Here is a 23,580-nt window from a genome sequence, read left to right as displayed (position 1 = left end):
TAACAAAACCTCCCCCTACTTAAAATTTACCAACTAAACCATCAAAATTTATTTCCCCAATTTTAAACCTCAATATAGCATCTTATAAAATTATTCAAAATTTCACTAATCGTACTCCTGAAGTTTTAGAATTTCCAGACTTTAAACCTTAATATCACATCTTATAAAAAAAAATTCACCAATCTTACTTCTAAAATTTTAGAATAACTTTGATATCTCAAATCTATCATAAACTCCAAAATATTCCGATGGAAAATGAAAATTTTAAATAAAATAAAATCGACATAGATATTAGTTTTACATAATTTTAATAATAAAATGTTGATTAGCTAAAGAAGCACACAATTTAAATTAAAGTTAATACCAAAAAAAATTAAAGCAATTAATAGTATAACCAAGCCCATCATTAAAAAAAATAATTTATAAGGTGTAAGAGTAGTTTGTCCCCAATTAAATTATATATCTGGATAGAAAAATTATGCTTTAATTAAGGCAATCGCTAAACTACCCCTTTAATTAATCAGGTGTAAGAATAGTTTGTCCCCAATCTCTCTCTCTCTCTTTTTTAAATAAATAAAAAAATTTACTCAAATACCCTTGGTACTTCTTTTCAATCATTTAAATATTGTTATCTTCCATCTTTCATTTACTTCTCGCTATTATCCCATATTTCTTATTCTTTGACGGTGCTACTGTTATCTTTCATCTTCCATTTACTTCTCACTATTTTTCTTTTTTTTTTCTTTGTTTGTTTAACTCTCTTATTTAGCAACGTTGTTCTTCCTCTGATGTTATTCTCCAACATGAGAAGAGAGACTCTCCCTCCAATTGGCTCATTAGAGAATCTCACAGATAAAGAATGTCGTTGGAGAAGAAAAAACCAAACAATTAAAGAAGACAAACGGGAGATGAAGAATGTCCTCAAATAATAGGGAATGAAATAAGAGAGAAACAATGAGAAGAAGTGAAAAATATTTGAATGGATGACAAGAGGAGAAAAAGAAAAAATATTTAAATTAAATGATTGAAAAAAGAAAATACATTGATAATTGTTTTAACTAAATTGTATAGTTTTGGGTCCAAAAATAAACACTAACAAACAAAATATCTCTTATGAACTTAAATATAAAAAAATACTTAATTTTGCACTGATTAAAGATTTTAGTTTAATTTATTTAATTTTATTTATTTCATATAAAAAATAAATATATTTTCTAAATTACTTATAATTATATTTATTGAAGATAGTGATCACATTTAAATTAATTTTAGAATATTTTTTGGAATAAAGATATTAAATTGGATTGAATTGATAAAAAAAATTGTAAGATTTTAGTTCACTAAATTTAGACATTTTTTTATGCTTAAAGTCTGGAAGCAAGGTCAAAGTCTGACTAAAAGTAGTCAATGCCACAAAATTCGACGTAAACTTAATTAAAGATAATTATAGTTTAACTGATAATTATAACTTTCAACACAAGTTAACTGTAAACATTTGATGCACCGCTGTTACACAAGCGAGAATAGAAGTTCCCAAAAGCAGTTGGACTTAAAAAGCATCAAAATAATTAGATAAAAATAACGTGGTTGATACAAGTTACAACTATTTCAGATAATGTTATTTTAATTATTTTATAAATAGTTTAGATACATTGACAAAATAAATTTATGTTTATTGTTAATGTGAAAATAAGGTCATTCGATATCACGTTAAGAAATATTTTTATAAATTTACATCAATTTAAATTGACAAATGCAGATTGTATACATTTAAAAAAGTAGTAAATTATTATTTTGATCTCATAGGTGTGATGCGTTGATACTTTTAGTTTCTAAGACTAAAAGATAAAAAAAAAATATGAAATAGTCTTCCAGAGTGTAAAAATATGCAAACTTAATCTTATTCGCTATTCTTAATGTTTTTATTTAGTAACATGTTTTGTGTATACGTAAATAATAAGTGTCAATTGATACGTAGATAATAAGTGTCAATTGATCGTTTGGCATGTGGCCGTCACATTATGAGATTTAGCTTTTTAATTTATTATTTAAACTTAATAATTTATTATTATTTTAATTTTAGAACTTTATAACTTATTAACTTTGATTTTTAACTTAATCACTTATTATGCTTTTATTTTACTTTTAAATTTTTAATTAAATCTCACATTATATATAATATATTTCCTACTTTCATTCCTTAATTCCAACTTCCATTGTTTTTATTTGATGTTTAAAGTTGTTACATATAAACTAAAAAATAATTGAAAAAATTAATCATAGTATAAAATGATTTTATATTATTTTTTAATCATAAATTATTAAGTATGATACATTTTTTAATTTATATAATAATTACCAATAATGATTTTTTTATTAGCTGATAGTTTAAATTTGTTTACACTCACAATGTATACCCATTAAATTGAAGATATGTTTTTTCTAACTTTCATTCAAATATCTGTAATTCTGTAGTACATTTTTTTTATTGCTCTTATTTATTATTTCGATGTTTCGCACATTTTTCTAATTTTATATATTTTTTATTATAATTAATAATTAATTTCATTTAATTTTTTTTAAAATCGGATAAATAAAAACAAAATTTTCTTTGAAAACTACGAATAAAAATAATATATTCTTAGTATAGTTTTCCATGCATAATTATCTTTCCCTGCACAATTATCAGTACCGAAATTGTTTAACCATTTCCATAATTGGTATAATAATTGACGACTTTAAATAATTGAAACTAAAGACGTCGAAAGAAAAAATCTACGTAATAATTAATGTTCATAACACGATCTTTCCGTTACCTGCTTGCTTCGGCAATGATTGTTACCTTTTACGTTTTTTTTTTTCTTATGAAAAAATAGTGCACCCTTCATTATCTGTCATTGTCAAGGCACGACTTTATTGTTCATTTAATTTCTAAGCAAAAGAAATAAATTATATGGTCCCGATTAAATATATTTCTTTTGTTTGATGTTATATGTCCTTTTATATCTTTTAATTTGTCTTAAAAGTACTTTTCAGTTTCAGAAATTAAAAATATTAATTTTTCTACTCCTATTACTTATATTTATTAATATTTTGCCTAAATGCCTAAATACCTAAATAAGTTGTTCTTTTTTAATTCTTTTAATAAAAATGTTTATTTTATAAAAAAGTATATAATTAATAATAAAAAAACAAAAAATAATATAAGATGAAAGATAAGTATGTCAATGTCATCGACTAATAAATTCTACGCCATAATCTTATTCGATCAACTTTGAGAAAATGAGAAATTACATTATATTATTGTCTTATATATATATATATATATATATATATATAAGAGTTTAAATTTATATATTATTAATTACTTAAAAAGTATTTTAAATATTTTTTTAATAAATTTTATTATATGTAACAAAATATAATAATAACGACGGTATATTTCTTCCAATTTATTCTATAAATATTTTTAACCAGTAGAAATATTAGAAAAAATAACATTATAGTAAAATGTGGAATTATTTAAAAGAGAAATGAAGGATTTTAAATGAATAACAGTAGTGTTAAAATAAAAATGAAAATTCTAGTATTAAAAAGGGTGGTTGTGTGGGTCGCAAATGGGGAGAATATTTTGTGAGGGGTAGGAAGACAGCTAGAAAACCGAAAGCAAGAGGCGGGTGCCACAACACGGATTGAAGCTACATTAAATTAAAGTCATAATAAATTAAATTAAGATATCCTTGCTACATACTATATACTTTCAATAAAACTCTAACTAGGTAAGTAACTAAGCACAACTTATCTTCAAAAATTAAATAAAAGAGTGCCATTTTGGTAATTAAAGATAAACCAACCGCCTAGCATGCTACATATTTTTTTAATAATAAAGGAAAAATATATATTAGTATTTCTTATTTCATTTCATCACAATTGGTAAACCCTACGAAAGGTAAACGTATTTTTTTTTATAGAAAAAAGAAATAAAAATGTAAAGGAAATCTCTTGTTTATTATCGTGTATATATTGAGAAGATACATGCCTATCTATCATCATTTCGTTAGCAAATTTCTCAAACTTTCTCTCAAGATCTGAAACCACTCTGATGGAGCAAAGTAAGGAGGTTAGTTCTGATTTCTCTGTCTTTCTAAACTCGCTTGTTTTCCCCTGAGACCTTGTTGTTTGTTTGGCGGCTAAGAAAGACAAGGAAATAATAATAATAATCGATTGGAATCGAACGAGCGATTCTAGTGTTTGCGCGGAATCCATGTATCTGTGTGTTTTGGTTTGGTTTCAATTCCGCTCCGAGAGTATCGCGCATAGGTTCCGTCGTTGAAAGCATATGCGTACTTTGAATTTAGTTGTATTCGTCGCTTTTGTTGCTCGTGCTGTTGGAATTTTTGTTGTACTTCATGACTAGAAGCGTCTAAGGCTCTTTCATTTCAAGCTCTGTTTTGTTGTACTGCATGTCGTGTTGTTTGTCTTTCATTTAATTAATCGATTTGTTTTGTGCTTTAAGTTTGATATGATGATATCAGTGTTGCAGTAGAACAGGTAATCGTGAATTCCTTTCTGGAGCTAACGGATGATCAGATGGTAGAGGACTAGGAGTTTCTTTTTTTTAAAAAAAAAAAATTCTATGGCAGCCATGAATAGTTTACCTGTTATCTGTTTCGCTTTATTTTTCTCTTGTATGAATATAATGAAGTTTTTTTCTATCTTGTAATTTCTTCAAATGAACTGTAAAGAAATTATTATTGAAGATTTTATTAACTAGAGGGTATGGTGAAGTTCATAAACTTTGCCTGCACATTGACATTAGCAGATGCTTGTAATAGTTCTTCTTGATTGGAGTAAAACCTTTTCAGTAATTAGTTATTAGGTTTCTGAAATTTTATTATGCAGTCTAACTAATACTTTCTATTCATTACATTATGGGAACAAACAACTTATCTTATCATTTACATTATTATTGTAAGTACTATATGAGAAATGATAGTTTTGTTATGGTGAATAATAGTCGTCTAACCTATAAATGTTTTCACTGTAGAAAAATGCTCCTTGGTTATCAGTGCCACAGTTTGGGGACTGGGATCAGAAGGGACAAGTGCCAGACTACTCTCTAGATTTCTCTAAAATTCGGGAAATGAGGAAGCAAAACAAGACAAATATTTCAAGGGCAAGTCTTGGTAATGAAGAGGAGCTCATGGCTTCTTCTGCCACTAACAATACAAGCACTGTCCACAGTGATGACCACCAGCACCCCCACTACCACCAAACCAACTCTCCAACTGTAAGATCCCTATCATTCTTATTTTATTAGCTACTATTTGTTGGTGGTATTATGGAAAATCGGGAATAGTAATTCAAATTGATTCCTACAATAATTAACAGAGGAGAGGGGCTTTATGGGAATAGTAATTCAAATTAATTCCTACAATAATTAACTGGATGAGAAAATGACTATGTCATGCATCTTTTACTTAATTGGTGCAATATGCATTTTTGCAATAACTGATTATTTCAAACAGCACTAATCACCTGTTTTTGTCCACCAAGCAAAGGCTTTGAATTAAAATAACTTTTAATCATCAAGGGTTGATAGTGAGAACTCCAAATCAATTTTTTTATTACTCTTTCATTAAAATCTTCTATATTAATCTCTTTATTTTTTTCATTTACCCCTCTTCTAGTTAATTTAGACATGAGTTCATTTTTCTTCTTTAATTGTCAAGGAGCCTAGCCTCAAATCTTCATCGGGTTGGATTAAACACAAATAAGTACTACTAACTTGACATAATCTTCTGTCTGCAGTCTGCTTTCTTCAATACCAAAAAAATATTTTAAAAAAAAAAGGAGGCTAAACAAAAAAAATTGAATAACTAAATGATATTTTAAGCAAGTAAATCACGCATATCTATAGTTTTCAACATTTCTTGCAACCGTACCATATATTTATATAATGATGAATATGATCCGAAGAGAATAGAGATAGAGTGAGAAGAATTTGAGGCAGAAACTTTTTATCTAAGAAAAGTGGAAGACAAAGACAAATACAACACGACATGACACAGCTTCTTGCCAAGGAGGTTCTAGTAGCATAAAAAAACAACAAAGCTCACTAAGGTCGCCTAGGCCTGCCGGTGAATGACAAATTCACGTCCATCTGCTTCTTTAACCAATACTAATTCTTTTTCAACCCAAAAAGAGAAAGGATATATTGAACTATACATCACAGGGAATTATAATGTGAGACCCATGATAAACTTCTCCCCTTTTTTAAACTAATGTTGGCAGAAAATTGAGCCGGGGCGGTGGTTAGGTTGAAGGATGTAAATATTAATATTTATTTATATGTAGACATATTCTATTTGACTAGGAAATACGCAATTCTAGTTGCAGCACATGCAATGAATGTTTTGGGCAGTTACATTCATTTCATTGGTAAGAGGGCAATATATAAAATATGGTGTTTGGTTATTGATTAGTGGAACTTTGAAGTCATAAAATATTTGACTAGGATATACTATGTGGTATCTAAATATTGCATCTTTGTTTGATTTTTTGTCTTGACAGACAAGGAGGAGCTTCCTGAGCTACTTCAACTGTTGCATAAAAGCTTAATTCTCAATGGAATGTAGAACCTTTTCGTGTCTCCCTAACGCCGTGGACGGACAATAATTGTGGTTTTGAGCTTGGTGATCATTTACTTGGCACTTGTTTCTGATTTAGGAAAACAAATGTTTCATTTAAGCCCTAATCTTAAACAGTGATTCTATATTACACTTGCGTTTTAGTTTGAAATTTGTGTATTTAATTTAGAGGTATAAAGAAGATGGTAAGCATGTAAATGGCGCTTAGGACTCTTTGAACCTGTACCACCAGCTCCAAAATATGATGATGAATTAATCCAGCACAGTAACGATCTTCATTGGTTTCCTTCTCAGTTTTAGTAGCAATTTATTTAGTGGGCTCCAAGAGTAACCTGCAATATATAGTTATTCTCCTCGGTTGGTTTCGTTTATCTGACCTTCATATATTAGGCTTGTATCCACATGTTGGATCACGTGCATTTCAGCTCCACCACTATAGGGGGCCGGTACTGACATTCAGTGGTTCAATAGATCAGTATCACATTGCTTGTCTGCTACCCTGCAAACCATATAAACAAAAGTAGTAGTTGAAGGTTTTTATCTTGTTAATTAATTTAGAACTCATATTTGGTGTTAACTAAAATTTTCAGAAAAAATATTATAAAAGTGAACTTATTATATACGTTTTAATTGGTTGAACATTTAGATACTTTAACATTATTTTTGCATTTAAGTTAATTTAAAAATTTAAAAACATAAAAAAAGCCTTATAATTATATATTCCAAACTCCAAAGTCATTCCTCAATTTTTCCACACCCTGTTGACCTTGACATTTCCCCCACCCTTTATAGTTTATTGAGGTTTAAGCAGAACCAGAACTCCAAATGGATTGAGCCTCGAGTCCCCACTAAGTGGAGAATGATTCAGAACCTGTGGTTGGAACGAGTTGGACGACCACAAAGGGCAATCCATTAGGAGTTCTCATTCTGGTTTGGATTCTCTCCATAAGAACTGAATTACTAACAATCTTTAAAAATTTGCATCATTAACTAATTACAAATTACGTTAAAAATAAGGTTTTAAACAATTATTACAAAAGTTAATCATTTTATACATAAAAATAGATAGATAACAAAACAAAAAAATCTTTAATTGTCGATGCATTTTAATTAAATTTTAAAAATAAATTGTGTAAATGCTCTGTATCAAGCTCATGCCATCATTTTGTGAAAAATGTCCAGCAGCATAGACAAGGTAAAAAGCTTTACACTGTCGATACTTTTTAATTAATTTTTAAAAACAAAGTAAATGCTGTATCAAGCTCAGGCCATCATTTTGTGAAAAACGTCCAGCAGGATGGACAAGACTGGCATATCCACCTGAATAATATATATCCATCCAGCAAACCATATCAATGTTTACTAGTACACCCCAAATTATTCCTACACATTAATTGTTTTAGATACGGATAATCCCACCACAAGATACATAATTTCCAAAACTTACGCGACAAACGGCGTCCCCTGAAATAACTAATGGTTTAACAACGCATCAAACTTTAATATACTCTACCTCACCCCTAACTTAAAAATGACCAAATAATTGGAGTGTAATCTAACGATCCTGGGGAAAGTCTCACGAAGGAATCTTTGATTCTGCTCAGAACATCCTCTAATAATCTAACGAGAGTGCAGGCATTCTGATTGATTCGCAGAAAACGTCATCTTGGATTCTTCTGATTATAACAAATTATACTTTCTTGATAATCTGAACCACATCCTCATCTTCAAGTTCATGCTCCTGGTACGCAACAACATATTCCACTTAGTAGGTGACATGTTCAACTACGAGGGAGAAGAATAAAAGTAGAAATACAATACGAAAAGAGGATGAAGCAAAAAATAATGTAAATTAAGTACAGTATCAACCTTGCCAACTCTTTGAGGCTTGTGTTTCGCACTTGAACCCCAGACCAAAGCACTGCATCATTTGGTAAATGTGAATTAAATGAATGTCAGGAAAGAAAAACATTTTTTTTGAAGGGCTAAGGGGAGAGAGATTTATTGACTCAAACTTTTTTCTCAAAGAACAAAATGCCACTCCCTTCAAACTAGTTCATCCATCAAACTAACAATCCATTTTATAAATTTATAAAGTTCATTCAGGTGAGTACGGGTCATAGAAACAAGAGATAATAGCCTAAACGAGTGCTTCATATATATTAACGAAAGGCTTCCTAATAAAACTAACTAGAATTCAGACTTTATAGTTGAAAAGCCAAGTTAATTAATCTTCATATACATTGCTCCTCATTAACACACAATGGAGGAACCACTCAACATTGTCAAGGAATAAAGCTAAAGATATGTTTTGAAAGAAGTACTCACTACTTAAACTGTTTAAGCATGTCCTTGTGAATGCGATCGCAGAAGTCCTCAACTGTCCTCTTCTTAGATGATAATATTACAGGGTCTTCATAATCAGGATTCATCCCTTTAGGTTTAGTATAAATACGAGTTAAGTCGAGATATTCCCAAATTTTCTCCAGAAGACCATCAAGGTTCCACTCAAGGTGTGCACTGAAGAATAGATAGAAAGTTACACACATATTTATTAAGAAAACAACTTTGTGAATCAATTATTGCAAAAATCACAACAGAAATGGGGGAAACATGACAGTTGCCAATCATACAGTGCTCTTTCCCCTCTTTTTTTGCATTCCTAAAAAAACTTGGTCTCAAACATAGATACTTTATATAATAATATAATAATCTCTGATAATTTTGGACTAAAATATTATAGATGCAAAGCAAGAGGGAGATTACCTAATATCAAGCAAAGACATAAAAATGAAGAAAACAACAAGTTAGACAATCCAAGGAGTTTCTGGGCATGAATACAAAGCATTAAACTGGCCAAGCAACTAGTCAATGGAACCAAATCAAAGACAATACAAGAGATCCTAACAAAAATAAAAAATTATACAGCAAAAATCTCCAGTGTTTTTTGTTGAGTGTGAGAGTATCATGCAAATACTCCCAAAAAACTGCTGATAAACAAGAAATAATAACCCAAGGATGTACAGAAGTCTTATGATTTTCTTTTGTTCAAAATGGAAAAAAGGTCTGAGGTAATAATAAGACCAATGATTTGAAGTATTACCTGATTGGGCAGTAATGAGGTAGCTTATCCAAGATCTCCAGTTCCTCAAGTGTGATCTGATCAATCTTGTTCACAACATAGATACAAGGTATATATACTCTACTTCCCTCAATGACATCTATAAGGTCATCAGCAGTGGCATCATACCTGAGAGTGATATCAGCATTGTGAATTCTGTACTCACTACATATAGCCTTCACAGTCTCGAGATCCAGATGTGTTGTGGTGACAGTTGAGGTGAGATTAAGTCCACCTTTGTCTTTCTTCCTAAAAGTCAGATTTGGTGGCTCTTTGTTTAACCTACAGTTAGAAAATGAATTAAGATGATTTAAGTGGAACAAATTGTTATGAAGAGGAGAAAATAAAAAATTTAGTTGAAATATATCAAAATATATACATATGATTTTGGTCATCTGAAAGACATAATAGCCAAAGACAATGTAGTTCATAACATATAATACAAAACAAGTTATCTATTTTAACTGAAGTTGAACAACTCTTCCAGCAGACCAGTAACACTTCCCTTGTTGCCTATTCAGATGTAAGACCCCCTGCTGCACTTCCATCCCTCCTTCTTTGGATCAAAGTCAAAGTTGGAGGCCAAATAGAAATCTGAGACTACTACCAGTACATACAACTGTAGATTTTTCGTAAATATGTAAATTAAACAGAAAAGATTGCTGAAAAGCTGGAAATTTGAAATAACAAAGCCAATTCATAGTGGCTGCTTCCACTTAGACCCAATAGGAAGCAAGCCTCCACAAGATTCAACTATTATCTCTATTCTCTCAGAATCATACTTCACCACATGATCACCAAAACATCATATCAGAGTTACTTCTGCCCTATGGGTGCAACTGCTGCCATCAATGAAGCCAGAAATGCTTGCTTTTAGAGTAAAATGCCTAACCACTATAGTCTTCATTCATCATATTCATGCTACATTGAGAAATATATTTTAAAACAAGAGCAAAAATAGTTAAGTATTCATGCAAGTATACGCTGCTGCACAGTGGTAAACAATTATAAGAGACCCCTGCCTTGTTTAGAAATCAGAATATTGGTGACGTAACATAAAAATAGCAAATAATCAATTTACATGTTACCTTACCTTATACCAAATCCCTCTAGCTCTTTTTCTATAAGACGCTTGTGAGTTATTGGCTTTATTGCATCAAGGACAATCAAAATGCAATTGCATGTCCTTGCAGTACTAATAACCTGTGTTTGCAAAACAATATATAAATGAATTATGAAAATATATCAGTGTTTGTTGGTGTGTGAATGAGGTGTGAAAAAATGAAAGGTGCATTGTGAACTTGAGAGCTATAACATTTACAGGTAAGGTTCATGGAATAAGTAAATGCAAAATATATTACAAGGAAGACAGCATTCAATGCTAACAAACTTGATAGCACAAGTAGGACCAGGGTATTAAACTAACAAAACAGATTCCAGGAATCCCCTGCCCACTTCATATTATGACAACATAAAACCCTTAACTTCTTTAAATATGCCATGGATCTCACCTCAACATTCAGCAAAAAAATCAAGAGAAAAAACTTTCTTAAAATTCATGAGGAACTTTTCCCTCCTCTGAAAAAAAATTGATTAAAGATACTCTGATGGAACTTTGACTACATTGCAGACATTTCTTACAAAAGATACACTTCAGTTACTTTGATTGAAATTAAGTAACTATCTTGTTAAAAATGATATCAAATGTAGTTAAACCATAATGAAAGTAAACTATGGTCTTTTTTTACCTGCCTTCCTCTACCCTTTCCATCCTTAGCACCCTCGATAATTCCGGGGAGATCCAACAACTGTCACAGAAAATTGAAGAACTACCAGTTAAAAATTGAACATATTAAAATAACTTAAATATACATCACAATCATATTAATAAATTGTACAATGACTAATATGCAACTGAGCCTAAGTCCAAACTAATTGAGGAAAAAATTTCATGGTTGAAAATTTTATTTTGAAGTAAACAATATTAATGGGACTTTTTGGTTCTTAAGAGATAGATTTAGAAAACACAGTTAACATTAACCCTTTAATGCCTAAATTATTTTTAAAAAAAAAACTGCAAAACTAACACCTCTGCATAGTTGCATAAATTTCATCTTCAAAATCTTTTGATGCCTAATTTGACAATAGAAACAGACGGACTAGATTGTAGTCGTACAAGCATTAGTTAATAGGAACCTTAAAAAGATATTCTCAAATTTTTAATTTAAGAAAATCTACAGCCCAATCAAAATAAAACTCCAAATATATTAATTTATAATATGGATAAAAATATCAACACAAACAATCAAATGACACAAAACAAAGCTTTAATCAATTTTAGGTGTTTATCACTTAAGTCATCTAGGGATAGCTGGCACTTCAGCCTACTCTGCAACAAGGCCAAGCAAGAAGCCCACAAACCATCCTGGATGATTGACTTTGCCAATTATTAGAATTTTCAATTAAAATACAATCCTTTTATCTGTTATCTGTAACATACACCTATATGGTGCTGCTTTTTAGTCTGTTGGGCCCTTTGTCCTTATAAAGGGAGCCTTTTCAGTTGTAAGAAGGTTATGAAATAAATGAAGTATTTACCTTTTATTAACTAGTCTTAGATTAACCAAGTGTAGCCCTAGATTCTCTAGGTGTCACTTTATTATGGTCCAACAACCAACACAAGCAACTCAACTTACACTAATACAGGACATATGAACAGTGAGAGGATGAGATACAAAATTTGCCTAAACCTATATGCTGATGTTCCTTAAAAACCTGAGCACATATGCAGCTAATTGTCAGAGGCTACTGATATAGAGTGGCAGCATTCACATATCATTTAATCTTCTCTCAACTATTATCAGAAAAAGGCACAACTAAATTCAGCTTTAGGTATCCCAAGCTTTTCAACCCACAAGCAGAATATCTTGTGCACAGTAAGGTGATAAATTTATCAAAATATAATGTGTTAATGTAGAGATACCTGGATTTTAGCTCCACGATATGTGATCACACCTGGGATGCAAGTTAAGGTAGTAAACTCATAGGAAGCAACCTATAAACAAAAACAAATAAAATCTTCAGAAAATTCTTTCATGCAAACTAAACTTTAGATAATTTGGAAAATAATTATGCTGCCTACCACTCAAACCTAATACAAAGATAAAATCACCATGCATGCATGTTATGATTGATTACTTAATGAACACAATGCATAACCACTGTTGCATTATTCGAAAGAAAAAGCAGAGCACTTGAACTTCTGTTTATAGTTTCCCCTTAGTGCTATGGACTCTGGACAATGGAAATTGTTTTGAGAAGTGGAACTTTATGGGATTGAGAGTTCTATGCCTACATTGCTCACTAGGTTTAGAAAGAAAGTTTTAGCATTATAATATTTTAAAACCCTTATTTTAGCCATGTGTCCAATGGCCCTTTTTAATTTTTCAAGAGCTTCTTTCCCACTATGGCCATATTTTTATACTTCTCTCTTTAGGTTTTCACTTTCTTTTTCTTGTCAAAAGGTTGCACTTCCTTTGTCTACATTAAATTAAATTCACTTTCCAAAAGGACCCAAACACAGAAAAGAAATAGATGATAGGTCAATAATATACTAACATTAGAAGGAAATTTATAACACCTGGAATACCTCCATACCTCAGAAAATGTCCCGGTCAACTTATTCAGTAGAGTAGATTTGCCGACTGAAGGGAAGCCCACAAGACCAACTCTTGAATCCCCACTTTTAGTAACATCAAAACCTTCACCAGCACCTCCAGCTCCTTTTGATGAAGGTGTAAGGAGTTCCCTCCGCAGCTTTGCTAGTTTAGCCTGGCACCAGACATTTACCAATAATGAATCAACCCCTCAACAAAAACAGCAACAGAATACAGGAAAACAGAAGAGGAACTTGAAAAGCTCAAAGAAGGGGACAATGAGGAATAAAATCCTAATGATACTTATGGAAGGTTGATTCCACATAGAAGCAGAATACAGAAACACCCATCTCGCCTTCAATGTTACATATCAGAAGAAATTGATGTGAAAGATCCATGTGGACCATAGAAACAAGAAAAAACAAAGATAAGAAGGATAAGATTCCATACATTTAGAGTTATTTACTTATTACTTATATGTTAGCATTCCTTTAGGGGCATAAATATATAAGCAGCATGCCGCCAAAATTATAAATAAATCACTTTAAAAATCAATATAGATAAGTCAATTGTATGTGCAGTGCAGAATGTGCTATGAGGCTTATGCCTACAATTTCTAATATAAAATGTAGAGCAAACAATATCATCATGAACCAGATACACTTTCAAATGCAATCCCTGTAACAACTATCCAGTATCCACTTCAACCAACTCATACAAGATCAGGACAATATTTCCAAACTTGAAACAAAAACAAGATATCCCACTGTCTTCGATAGCTAACCACAACTAGAGCCAAAGCGCATGCAATCAACAACCAAAAAAACAAAAAATCAGAACAGCACACACGTTATTAACATACTTGATCTCTTTTTCTTTTTCATATGCCATTTAATAATCAAACAAATTACACTTATGTGCTTACCTTCAGCAAGCCCAAATGATGAGCAGTAGCCTTGTTTTTTTGGGTCCTTGCCATCTGCAAATTGCAAAATACAATTGACCAATGAAGCTAAGTTGGTTAGGGAACAGTTCTTTTGAAAAAATCACGATTCGTAATAAAATTGAAGCTAATTGAGAACTATATATATATAAAGGGAAAACCCTACTGTAGTAGAGAAACATATATATCAACTTTTTTTTTCTAAATTATTTTGAAGTGCTAAATGAACACTGCCGAAAAGGCTATCGTTCCGCTTGAATAAACCGAATGCATACAATCACTCATTTCCCTGTATTCCACTCAGAACAAGTACCTCATCTTCGATGTCTTTGATTTTTTGCATCACCGTCGCCATTTTGGAAGAAAAATAATAATAACCTCAGTGGCAACACAAAAGAAATTCAGATTAAACCCTGGCGAGAAGTGAACTGAGATTGGACTTGGAAAACCCTGCAGTGGTGGATTGCTGCAGCGTAGCTTTGTGTTGCGACGGGGAGGAGGTGAACGAAGAAGAAGGTGCTGGAACACATGCAGAAATGCTTACGGTGGGACCTAGGGTAGAGTATTCGGTTCTCGAATCCAAATTGAAATTACAACAAAAATGGGCTATTCTTAAATGGGCTGCATAAGCCCAAAATAATTAACTTCCAATTTATTTGGGCCTGAGTTTCTTTTTGAACCAAATTCACGCCAGCTGCGTGTGGACAAAAATTGGTGAATCCAACCCTTCGATCTCACCCCCTACAAGAATTTTTAGATTTTCTATTCACCACTCTTTTTTTTCTAAATTAAACTTTAGATGAGTTGGGTTTGGGAGATTCACCAAGTTAACGCAGACTTCAATCGTCACACATACTTATATATGGATTGCCAGGAAATTTATGCGCCGGGGGATTAGTGTTTGGTTGGATGTACCTGTAGAAGCCTTGGCTCAGAGAATAACGGCTGTAGGAACTGATTCTCGCCCACTCCTACATTCTGAAGCAGGAAATGCATACATGGAGGTAAATGATTTCTCTTCCATGATAAGAGTTTTTTTACTTTTTTATGCAAAATATAAGTAACTATTAAAAATCTTATAAATTTGGAGGAACCATCCTAGATAGGGAATTAGCATCAAAATTATTTTTTCCACGAAATAATTTTACACTTTGAAACACCTGCAGACTGTCAAGCGTTTGTCTATCATTCGTGAAGAAAGAAGTGAAGCATATGCAAATGCCAATGCCAGAGTCTCCTTGGAAAGTATGTATACAAATGTTAATTTTTCTTTAAAAAAAAAGAAAGAAAAAAGAATTGTGGTTCTATCCAGAATCCTTGGAAACACAACAGGAAAGGAAATTGCTATCATAAACTATTATGACTTCTGCAGCTTGCAGCTTAAAGATTGTCCCATGTTAAAGCATGAAAATTCAGATTTCTTTAATTTTTAGATTTTTGTGAAGCTCTAAAGGCTATTATTCTTTCATCATCCTCCATTCTAGATAACATCCATCTATTACTGTGTTATGTTCTTTTGTCCAGATATGGCAGCAAAACTAGGCCAAAGAGATGTGTCAGAATTTTCTCCAACTGCTATTGCTATGGAGGCGTGTCACTTCCTGGTCCATCCCCTTTTGAACTTCATTTTAGCTTTCTCTTGACCAAGCTAACTTTCCCGAGAGCTAAAATCGTATCTACATTTTGCATCACTGACACTTATTTGTGCCAATGTATTTCTCAGGCACTAGAACAGATCAAATGCTTTCTCATAAGTGAAGATGGCTTTTAAGCATGTGCTAGCACAATCTTGAGACACAAACATGCTTTTAATTGTGTATATTTTTCTCTCTAATAATAATTATAGAATGACAATGTTCTGTTTTTTTATCGTTAATTATTAATTTTTTCTGACTGAAGAATTGAACCTGTGATTTTTTTCTTCCTTTTTTCTCCTTTTAACATCCAACCAACTTTATAACTTTCGTGTAATATCTTTTTGTTAGGAAAAGGAATGATGCATGCATCATCAAGAAGTTCAAGATCCACCTATTTAGTGTTTTATGCGCAATTTCACTAATTTGTGTGATCATATATAAATTAACAGCATGCAGTGTTTAATTTGTATACTTTTTTGTTCGTTCATGTATATTTTGAATGGATGTGATGCTTTCTTCTTAGGAAAGTAAAGAGGTAAAACTGAAAAGATACCTAAGACTACCAAACAGGGATAGGTGTGATTTTGTTTAATCTACCAATTTATAAGGAGAATTAAGTTCAATATCTCGTGAATATTTTTAATTTAAATAAATTTATTTTTTAAAAGTACTTCTGAAAAAATATATCATTAATTTATCGGGAGTATAATATTATCAAATAGATAAATTTAATGAGTTTTTGTATCTAACAAAAATATTTGTTAATGAGAGAAATTAAAATCAAACCCAAAACCTCTTCCTTTTTTATTTTTTTAATCACTAAATTAATCTTTTATAACTCTGTGATTTAATGAGTATAATATGAATAAAAGGTCCTTTGAAAAAAAAATCTGTATAAAAGATAATTTTTTCATTAAATTTTTATACTTTACAATAACTCTATTAATTTCATAATATTATAAGAGGACAACACATTAAAAAAAAAACATGATTACGTATGATAAAACTTAAAAGTATCTTTCTCACGTGGGACAATTTTAAAATAAGTACTGTATATGTAGGCAACAAAGATACGCAAGATACGCATATGTCAAATCTACCTGGACCGTATTACATTTCTTTCTTGGTATGAACCAGTTACACTTGTAATTAAGTTGTAAGCTCAAAGGTTTGTGATTGATTCAGAAATGATAATACCAGGAGGAAACCAAATTGATTGGTTAATGCTGTTATTTTATTGGATATCATTTTGTTCGTGCAAATTCTTTTTGAAAGTTTTTTTTTTTTGGTAGTATGAATTTGCACTACTCATTTTAATTACATTTTTTCGTCGTTGGTTCCAATTTTTGTTAAGACGCTGGAGCAGGTTCGGTTTTTGTGTGCCTGCCAGCCTGAAATGGAAACCTTTCTCCCTGTAATGAATGGTAAGTGAGATTTTAGGTATCTTTGATTTCTTTATCATTTTCTTATTAAAAAAACTATTTTCTAAAATAATTTCATACCACTCACAATCAATACCTCATTCAAAATCTATTTAGTTTTAAAAATGATTTTTAATAGTAGGGTTTTAAAAATTAAAATACAAAAACAAGTAGATGTTCTCTCATTCTCTTCTTGTTTTTGTGATCCTGGTAGCCCCACTGTATGAGTCACATGAAAACGTGTTGCATGGAGTGAGACATGAGTGTATGACCTGTGCTAGTTTTACAAAAGAGTTATTTAAGATTTCAAAATCTAAAAACAGTTTTTGAAAATATAAATCCAACACACTTAATTCAAGTCAAAGTCTTGTAACAGTATGTTTTGGAATGTCGTAATCATTTTTGTGTATATACTGTAATTGTTTACCTTTCATTCTGATTCTCTTACTCTATTAATTTGTCCATTACTCATCAACTTAATTGTAGTATTGATTTGTTTGTTGGTGAATTCCGCAGTTTCAAGATGAAGCGCCACGAAAGCTAAAGCGGTTCAAGGTTTGCAAATTTTCAGGTATGGTGCATTCCAAGACGCTTGGGAGAACAGAACCAAATGGTTCTCTGAGAATGTCTAGTGGATTTAAGGAACAGGTTTTTGTTTCGTCTAAGTTGCGCCCCGCAAGACCGTCAACGAGTATACGGCGAGGGACGGCACCTATAGAGGTTACATGTTTGCATAACAATGCTCCAGGTTGCTGTAAAAACTGTTCATACTTCGACAATTTGCCAACTGTGATTTTTCTTTTTTCCTTTTTTTCATTTTTTCTCCCCTTTAGCTTTCAGACGTACCTATGTATATGTTATACATGTTTTTTTTTTTGTTACAATATTGTTGTCAATGATTAAAAAAACCTGACTCATTTCTTTTAGTGGAATTTTTCATTTTTAATCATGTTTTTTCTCTCTCCACAAGTTTTAAACTCAAGACCTGAGTTAAAATTATAGATTCAATACCACTCTCGAATGAACGACTTATTAGTTATACATGTTATTTGTGTTATGTATATGTCTTTATCATAATAACATAGTAACAATGTACTAATATAATAAAGAATTTGATTTGTCACTGAGTCAATTTATTCAAATGAATATTATCCATAGTTTCTAAGAAACAATGCTGGATTGCACTCTTTTTCTTCTCGATTTTAGAGTGGTTGTTTACTAAAGTGATAGTACTATAATTTGAACTAGTTGTTTTGCAAACTAAAAATTGTGTTACTACTGGTTACGGGAAAAGAAGGTGTAATTACTCTGAGGATTAAATAAGTTCTTTTATTCCGATAAATTTTCATATTTTTAATTTTAGTCTTTAAGATAATCGGCCACAGTTATTCGATATTAAATATTGTGAATTATCTATTATCTATATTGGAAATCATTACGTGGCTTACTAAAAAAGGTAATGATCTTACCAACTGAATCCTTGAGGCCTTTTTTTATCAAGGTCAACTAAACGTGGCTTCATCACTTAATTTTAAGCTACCTTTCATTATCTGCAGTTTCAGTCACAATTCCCACAGTTGATTAATTGGAAAATTTGATATATCTTTTACGGCAAGGCATGTGTTTGACCAAATGTACTATATAAATATGCTTCGTTTAGATGTAGCCTGTGATTGATTGTAATAATAAGTGCTGCCTATTTTGAGTGTTAACATAATTGTTTTTTCAAATGTCACTTGTAGCTTCGACACTGCAATCTGGAAGCTTTTTCATGCTCCTGATGATGAAATGTTGATTTTGAGGGTATAGTGTCGTGCCCTTTGTCACTTTTAATTAATTTAAGCCATTTCAGTGTAGTGATGCTATAGTTACAGTACAACCATCTAGACATGGTAATCTGAGCTCAGTTTTGCTTAACTAATAAAATTGCAGAGTAAATCACAAGAGATCGAGCCATATTTAAATGGAGGCTGTATATATCTTGTTGGTCAGTCTCTTGGTATTGGTAGAAGGACTTTAATAGATTTCTCTAGTAGAAGTACTTATGCTTGCATTCATTGCAAATATAATATTTTGGATTAGAAATGCAGGAATGATGGGCTCTGGGAAGACAACTGTGGGGAAGATATTGTCACAAGTGCTTTCTTATTTATTTTTCGATAGGTTAGTATGTTAATTGCCCTACCTGTCTTCTTTTCAAAGTGAAATAGAGTATTGAGGGTAAACTACTAACTAGCATGCAACATTTGAATACACAATAGACAAAGGATTTCAATTGATGATTATAGCAAATTGATATCATCTGACTGAGATGCAACGAATGTATTGAATCAATAGGATAAAACCTTTGTATGTGTTTGCGTATCACAATAGAAATATTCTATTTCATGCATTAAAGTTTCGGCTGAAAATTTTTCGCCTTTTCATTTTTGCATTTATGAGGAGCAGTGATGCATTGGTGGAGGTTGATGGAACATCTGTAGCTGATATATTCAAGCACATCGGAGAGCCGTTTTTTGGTAATAAGGTCAGTTTTAAAACACAACGTTTCCAGTTTAAGTGTTCCTCACTCCTCAGTATATGGAAAGTTTTTGTTAAGATTTTTGAATTGTTAGGTTTTCCAATTTCTTCTATCCAAATTTAATTTGTAATTTACATTCCCAACAGCTCATTGCTTTTACTGTTCCTTATGCTTATTTTACTGTTGCAGACTGAGGTATTGCGAAGGCTGTCAATGATGCATAGACATATTATTTCTACTGGTGGAGGAGCTGTTGTGAGGCCCATCAATTGGTATAACAATTAACATGTTAATGAGAAAAGTTTTACCACCACTTTTGCCATTAACTCTTCTCACTTGAGTCTTCACACAAACATATATATGAATTGCCATGAAATATATGCACCAGGAAATTAGTGTTTGGTTGGATGTACCTCTAAAAGCCTTAGGTCAGAGAATAACAGCTGTAGGAACTGATTCTCGCCCACTTCTACATTATGAAGAAGGTGATGCATACACAAAGGTAAATGATTTTTCTTCCATGACACAAGTTTTTTTTTTGCAAAATATAAGACAGTAACTATTAAGAATCTTGGAAATTTGGAGGAACTGATCTTTTTAGCTTCAAAACATTTTTTTCTCAAGTAAATAGTTTTACCCTTTGAAATTGACCTGCAGACTAGTCTTGCGTTTGTCTGCCCTTTTTGAAGAAAGAAGTGAAGCATATGCTAACGCCATTGTCAAGGTCTCCTTGGAAAGTATGCCTGCAAATGTTATTTCCTTTTTTTTTTAAATAACAATTGTGGTTCTGTCCAGAATCTTTGGGAATCCAACAGGGAAGGGATTGGACTCTAGTAGTGACTTCTGCAGCTTAATGTTTTTGGTCTTGAGTTTTGGGTAATTAGTAGTTAAAGATTGTCCAATGAAAATTCAGATAGCTAAATTTTTTAGATTTCTGTGAAGCTCTTAAAGGGTAGTACTCTTCATTCATCATCTGCATTCTAGATAACATCCATTTATTGTTGTGTTATGTTCTTTTACAAATATAGCAGCAAAATTGGGTCGAAGAGATGTGTCAGATTTATCTCCAACTGCTATTGCAATGGAGGTGAGCCACTTCCTGCTTCTTCCCCCTCTGAACTTCATTTTAGTTTTCTCTGACTAACTAACATTTCCGAGAGCTAAAATCGTATCTACACTTTGCATCACCGATACTTACTTGTGCCTATGTATTTCTCAGGCACTAGAACAAATCAAAGACTTTCTTATGGGTGAAGATGGTTGTTAAGCACGCGCTGGCACAATCTTTAACACACATGTTTTAGCATGACAATGTGGCGTATCTTTTTTTTTTTTTGTTTGGAAAAGGAATGATAAATGCATGATCAAGATGCACAATTTATATTTATTTTTGTTTGTTCTTTGTATATTTACGGGTAGTCGTAGATGTTATGTTTGTTGTAATCCGAACTGGATAAGATCAGTTTATGCATTCCTTTTTCCCAGGGTTTGCACAATGAGTTTAACACAATAGGTTAACCCAGTACATTGTCTTTTAATTCAGTACTATGGGCAAAAATGATGCTAAAACTACTCGGAAGAATATTGAACTTTTTGAACCAAAAATTCCGAATATATGAATTGGGCTCCAACCAGAATGCAAATGTCCCTAAAGAAATGCGGCTAGACAGAAGGAATTAGGTATTCTTGGACCTCGTGGGTTTAAATCCGCTTTTATACTTGCACATAACATCTTGTAAATTTAAGTAACATCATTCACTTGCCAAATCTATTTCCCCAATTATGAGTTAGAGTATATGATATATGCAATACGCAAATGCAGATACAAATACTAGTATGAATAGGAATATATTTTATTCAGATATAAACCGGTATAAATACACATTTCCTATGATTATCCGAATACTGACAAACAAATGTCATGTTATGCAAGAACAAGAGTATTGCTTACTCAGATCATCCAGTAACTGAAATTCAAGGTCGCAGAGACACTCATACACAAACTTTCATTCCATTAACACATGACTTGATTCACTTCAAAGCGCAGTACTAGTTGAGGAGCTCCTGTTTATTTATCATTCACGATTTGACATACAAACATCGGAGCAGGAAATGGCGCCTAAGAGCAAGTGGCAGCAATTCAATGTAGTAAAATCAAAGAATGCTTACATGTAATGTATGGTCACAAGGAAACAGAAGAACAGTTGACAATGGAAGAGCCTTTGGGAACAGAAAGAACCTTCCCGAACCAAACAAGTTGACCCCACAATTCCCCATCCGAATTCTTCTTCACTCCAATCTCAGCGCACCAAATCTCCATTTCATTCTCATTCCCCTGGCACTCCCAAACCACACACAATTTCCCACCCAAATCAGCCATGGTAGCCCCACACAGAAACCTGGGCAAACCCTTCTCCAACCCCTTCAACTCCTCCCACACCCCGCGCCCCACATCGAACCCTTTGATTTTCCCCAAATAATCGTAGCAGTACAAAATCCCTTCCACCACGCACGCCCTCCCCCTCCACCCGTGGTCCAATTCTACCCCCACGCTCTCCCACGCGCCGCTGCTAGGCTCGTAGGCGATGCCACCGCGATCTGCCATCGCGTAGATCCGCTCCCCGACGACGGCGCTGGCGTGCATCCACTTCTCACGGACCTCCGTCGGACTGGCGACCCTCTCCCATTGGCCAGTGGCGGGGTCGAGGACCTCCGCCCAATTGGCGGAGCGGGACCAGGTGTCAGCGACGCAGCCGCCGAGGACGTAGATCTTGCCGTGGAGGACTCCCGCGGCGGCGAATTCGCGGCCGACGCGCATGGAGGGACCGCGGAGCCAGCGGTTGAAGCGGCAGTCGAGGAGCCAGACGTTGGGGGAGGGGACGTCGTGGATGGAGCCGCCGAGGACGTAGATGGTGGGGCCGAGGACGGCGTAGGCGGAGCCGACGGCGGGGGAGGGGATCGGGGGAAGGGGAGCGAGGAGGGGGTTATTAGGGTTTGTGCGGTGGAGCGTGAAGAATTGGAGGAGAGAGGAGTGGCGTGAGCGGAGAGTGAGGTAGAGGAGGGGTTGGGTGCATTGGAGGAGGGTTCGCGTGGTGAAGAGGATTGGGGAAGAGAGGAGGGTGCGGATGGGTTTGGAGACCAGGGAGAGGGTTGGGTGCTGGGACCGAGGGATGCGTCCTAGGCAGTTCAATGCGACGTCGTCTGGGAGGGACGGGATTAGGTTGTTGGGGCTCGCTGACTCTTCTGATTCTGAACCAGAGGACCACGACATGCCTTGCCCACCGATACAATACAACTAACTCCAGCATATGCACTAGTGCACATCTTTTGCTTTCTATTTATTACTTGTCAAATAACCATTATTGTGAGAATAAAGAATAGAATGATATTTGTAGATGTCATTATCTTTATTTTTATATGTATTTATGTTTTGTAACTTTTTAGCTATTTTTTATTTATAAATAAGTCATTCCTCTTGGAATGAACACACATTATTATCATTTTTTCTACTTTTTCTCTATTGTTCTCCTCACCAGTCATATTGCATTTAATACGTATCAGCATAATTGTCTATCCCCCGTTGAGCCTATTTCTTATTAACATCTCAATCCATAAGAAAAAAACCTTCAAT

At 33.0% G+C, this 23,580-nt stretch overlaps 5 protein-coding genes across 7 annotated transcripts; 3 read left to right on the top strand and 2 right to left on the bottom strand.

The window, feature by feature from the left end:
• Positions 1-3,955: 3,955 nt before the first annotated feature.
• LOC100796591 (AvrRpt-cleavage domain-containing protein) lies at positions 3,956-6,992 on the top strand. The gene is made up of 3 exons (NM_001255654.3): positions 3,956-4,120; positions 5,048-5,290; positions 6,574-6,992. The coding sequence occupies exons 1-3, from the start codon at positions 4,103-4,105 to the stop codon at positions 6,619-6,621; spliced, it is 309 nt and encodes a 102-aa protein (NP_001242583.2). The 5' UTR covers positions 3,956-4,102; the 3' UTR covers positions 6,622-6,992.
• Positions 6,993-7,924: 932 nt separating this feature from the next.
• On the bottom strand, positions 7,925-14,951 carry LOC100796064 (developmentally-regulated G-protein 3). Its single transcript, XM_003526784.5, has 10 exons — positions 14,684-14,951; positions 14,353-14,406; positions 13,429-13,602; positions 12,755-12,826; positions 11,520-11,579; positions 10,865-10,974; positions 9,754-10,053; positions 8,979-9,170; positions 8,520-8,571; positions 7,925-8,391 (listed from the first exon to the last, which is right to left on the bottom strand). Exons 1-10 carry the CDS (start codon positions 14,723-14,725, stop codon positions 8,341-8,343), a joined length of 1,107 nt encoding a protein of 368 aa, XP_003526832.1. The 5' UTR covers positions 14,726-14,951; the 3' UTR covers positions 7,925-8,340.
• A 298-nt stretch (positions 14,952-15,249) lies between these two features.
• On the top strand, positions 15,250-16,224 carry LOC102667853 (shikimate kinase 1, chloroplastic-like). Of its 2 annotated transcripts, XM_014776447.3 has the most exons (4): positions 15,250-15,374; positions 15,537-15,615; positions 15,895-15,959; positions 16,094-16,224. In XM_014776447.3, the coding sequence occupies exons 1-4, from the start codon at positions 15,252-15,254 to the stop codon at positions 16,139-16,141; spliced, it is 315 nt and encodes a 104-aa protein (XP_014631933.1). In that variant the 5' UTR covers positions 15,250-15,251; the 3' UTR covers positions 16,142-16,224. The 2 variants fall into 2 exon arrangements, with proteins under 2 accessions (XP_014631933.1, XP_006581740.1); XM_006581677.4 differs by having other exon boundaries at positions 15,895-16,224.
• A 2,883-nt stretch (positions 16,225-19,107) lies between these two features.
• On the top strand, positions 19,108-20,618 carry LOC100793082 (shikimate kinase 1, chloroplastic). 2 transcript variants are annotated; one of them, XR_005891999.1, is made up of 6 exons: positions 19,108-19,231; positions 19,361-19,415; positions 19,519-19,591; positions 19,877-19,955; positions 20,139-20,451; positions 20,607-20,618. XR_005891999.1 is itself a non-coding variant. In XM_041016495.1 (6 exons), exons 1-6 carry the CDS (start codon positions 19,217-19,219, stop codon positions 20,366-20,368), a joined length of 336 nt encoding a protein of 111 aa, XP_040872429.1. In that variant the 5' UTR covers positions 19,108-19,216; the 3' UTR covers positions 20,369-20,594. The 2 variants fall into 2 exon arrangements, 1 of the variants encoding a protein (XP_040872429.1); XM_041016495.1 differs by lacking the exon at positions 20,607-20,618 and having other exon boundaries at positions 20,139-20,221; positions 20,338-20,594.
• A 1,163-nt stretch (positions 20,619-21,781) lies between these two features.
• Positions 21,782-23,444, bottom strand: LOC100795539 (F-box/kelch-repeat protein SKIP6). The gene is made up of 2 exons (XM_006581676.4): positions 22,119-23,444; positions 21,782-22,013 (listed from the first exon to the last, which is right to left on the bottom strand). Exon 1 carries the CDS (start codon positions 23,218-23,220, stop codon positions 22,132-22,134), a length of 1,089 nt encoding a protein of 362 aa, XP_006581739.1. The 5' UTR covers positions 23,221-23,444; the 3' UTR covers positions 21,782-22,013; positions 22,119-22,131.
• Positions 23,445-23,580: the final 136 nt, after the last annotated feature.

This window comes from Glycine max, chromosome 6 (assembly GCF_000004515.6).
Source record: "Glycine max cultivar Williams 82 chromosome 6, Glycine_max_v4.0, whole genome shotgun sequence".
In the NCBI taxonomy this organism is placed as follows: domain Eukaryota; kingdom Viridiplantae; phylum Streptophyta; class Magnoliopsida; order Fabales; family Fabaceae; genus Glycine; species Glycine max.
Note: the sequence above shows the minus strand (reverse complement) of the source record. Positions and strands in the feature narration are given on the sequence as shown.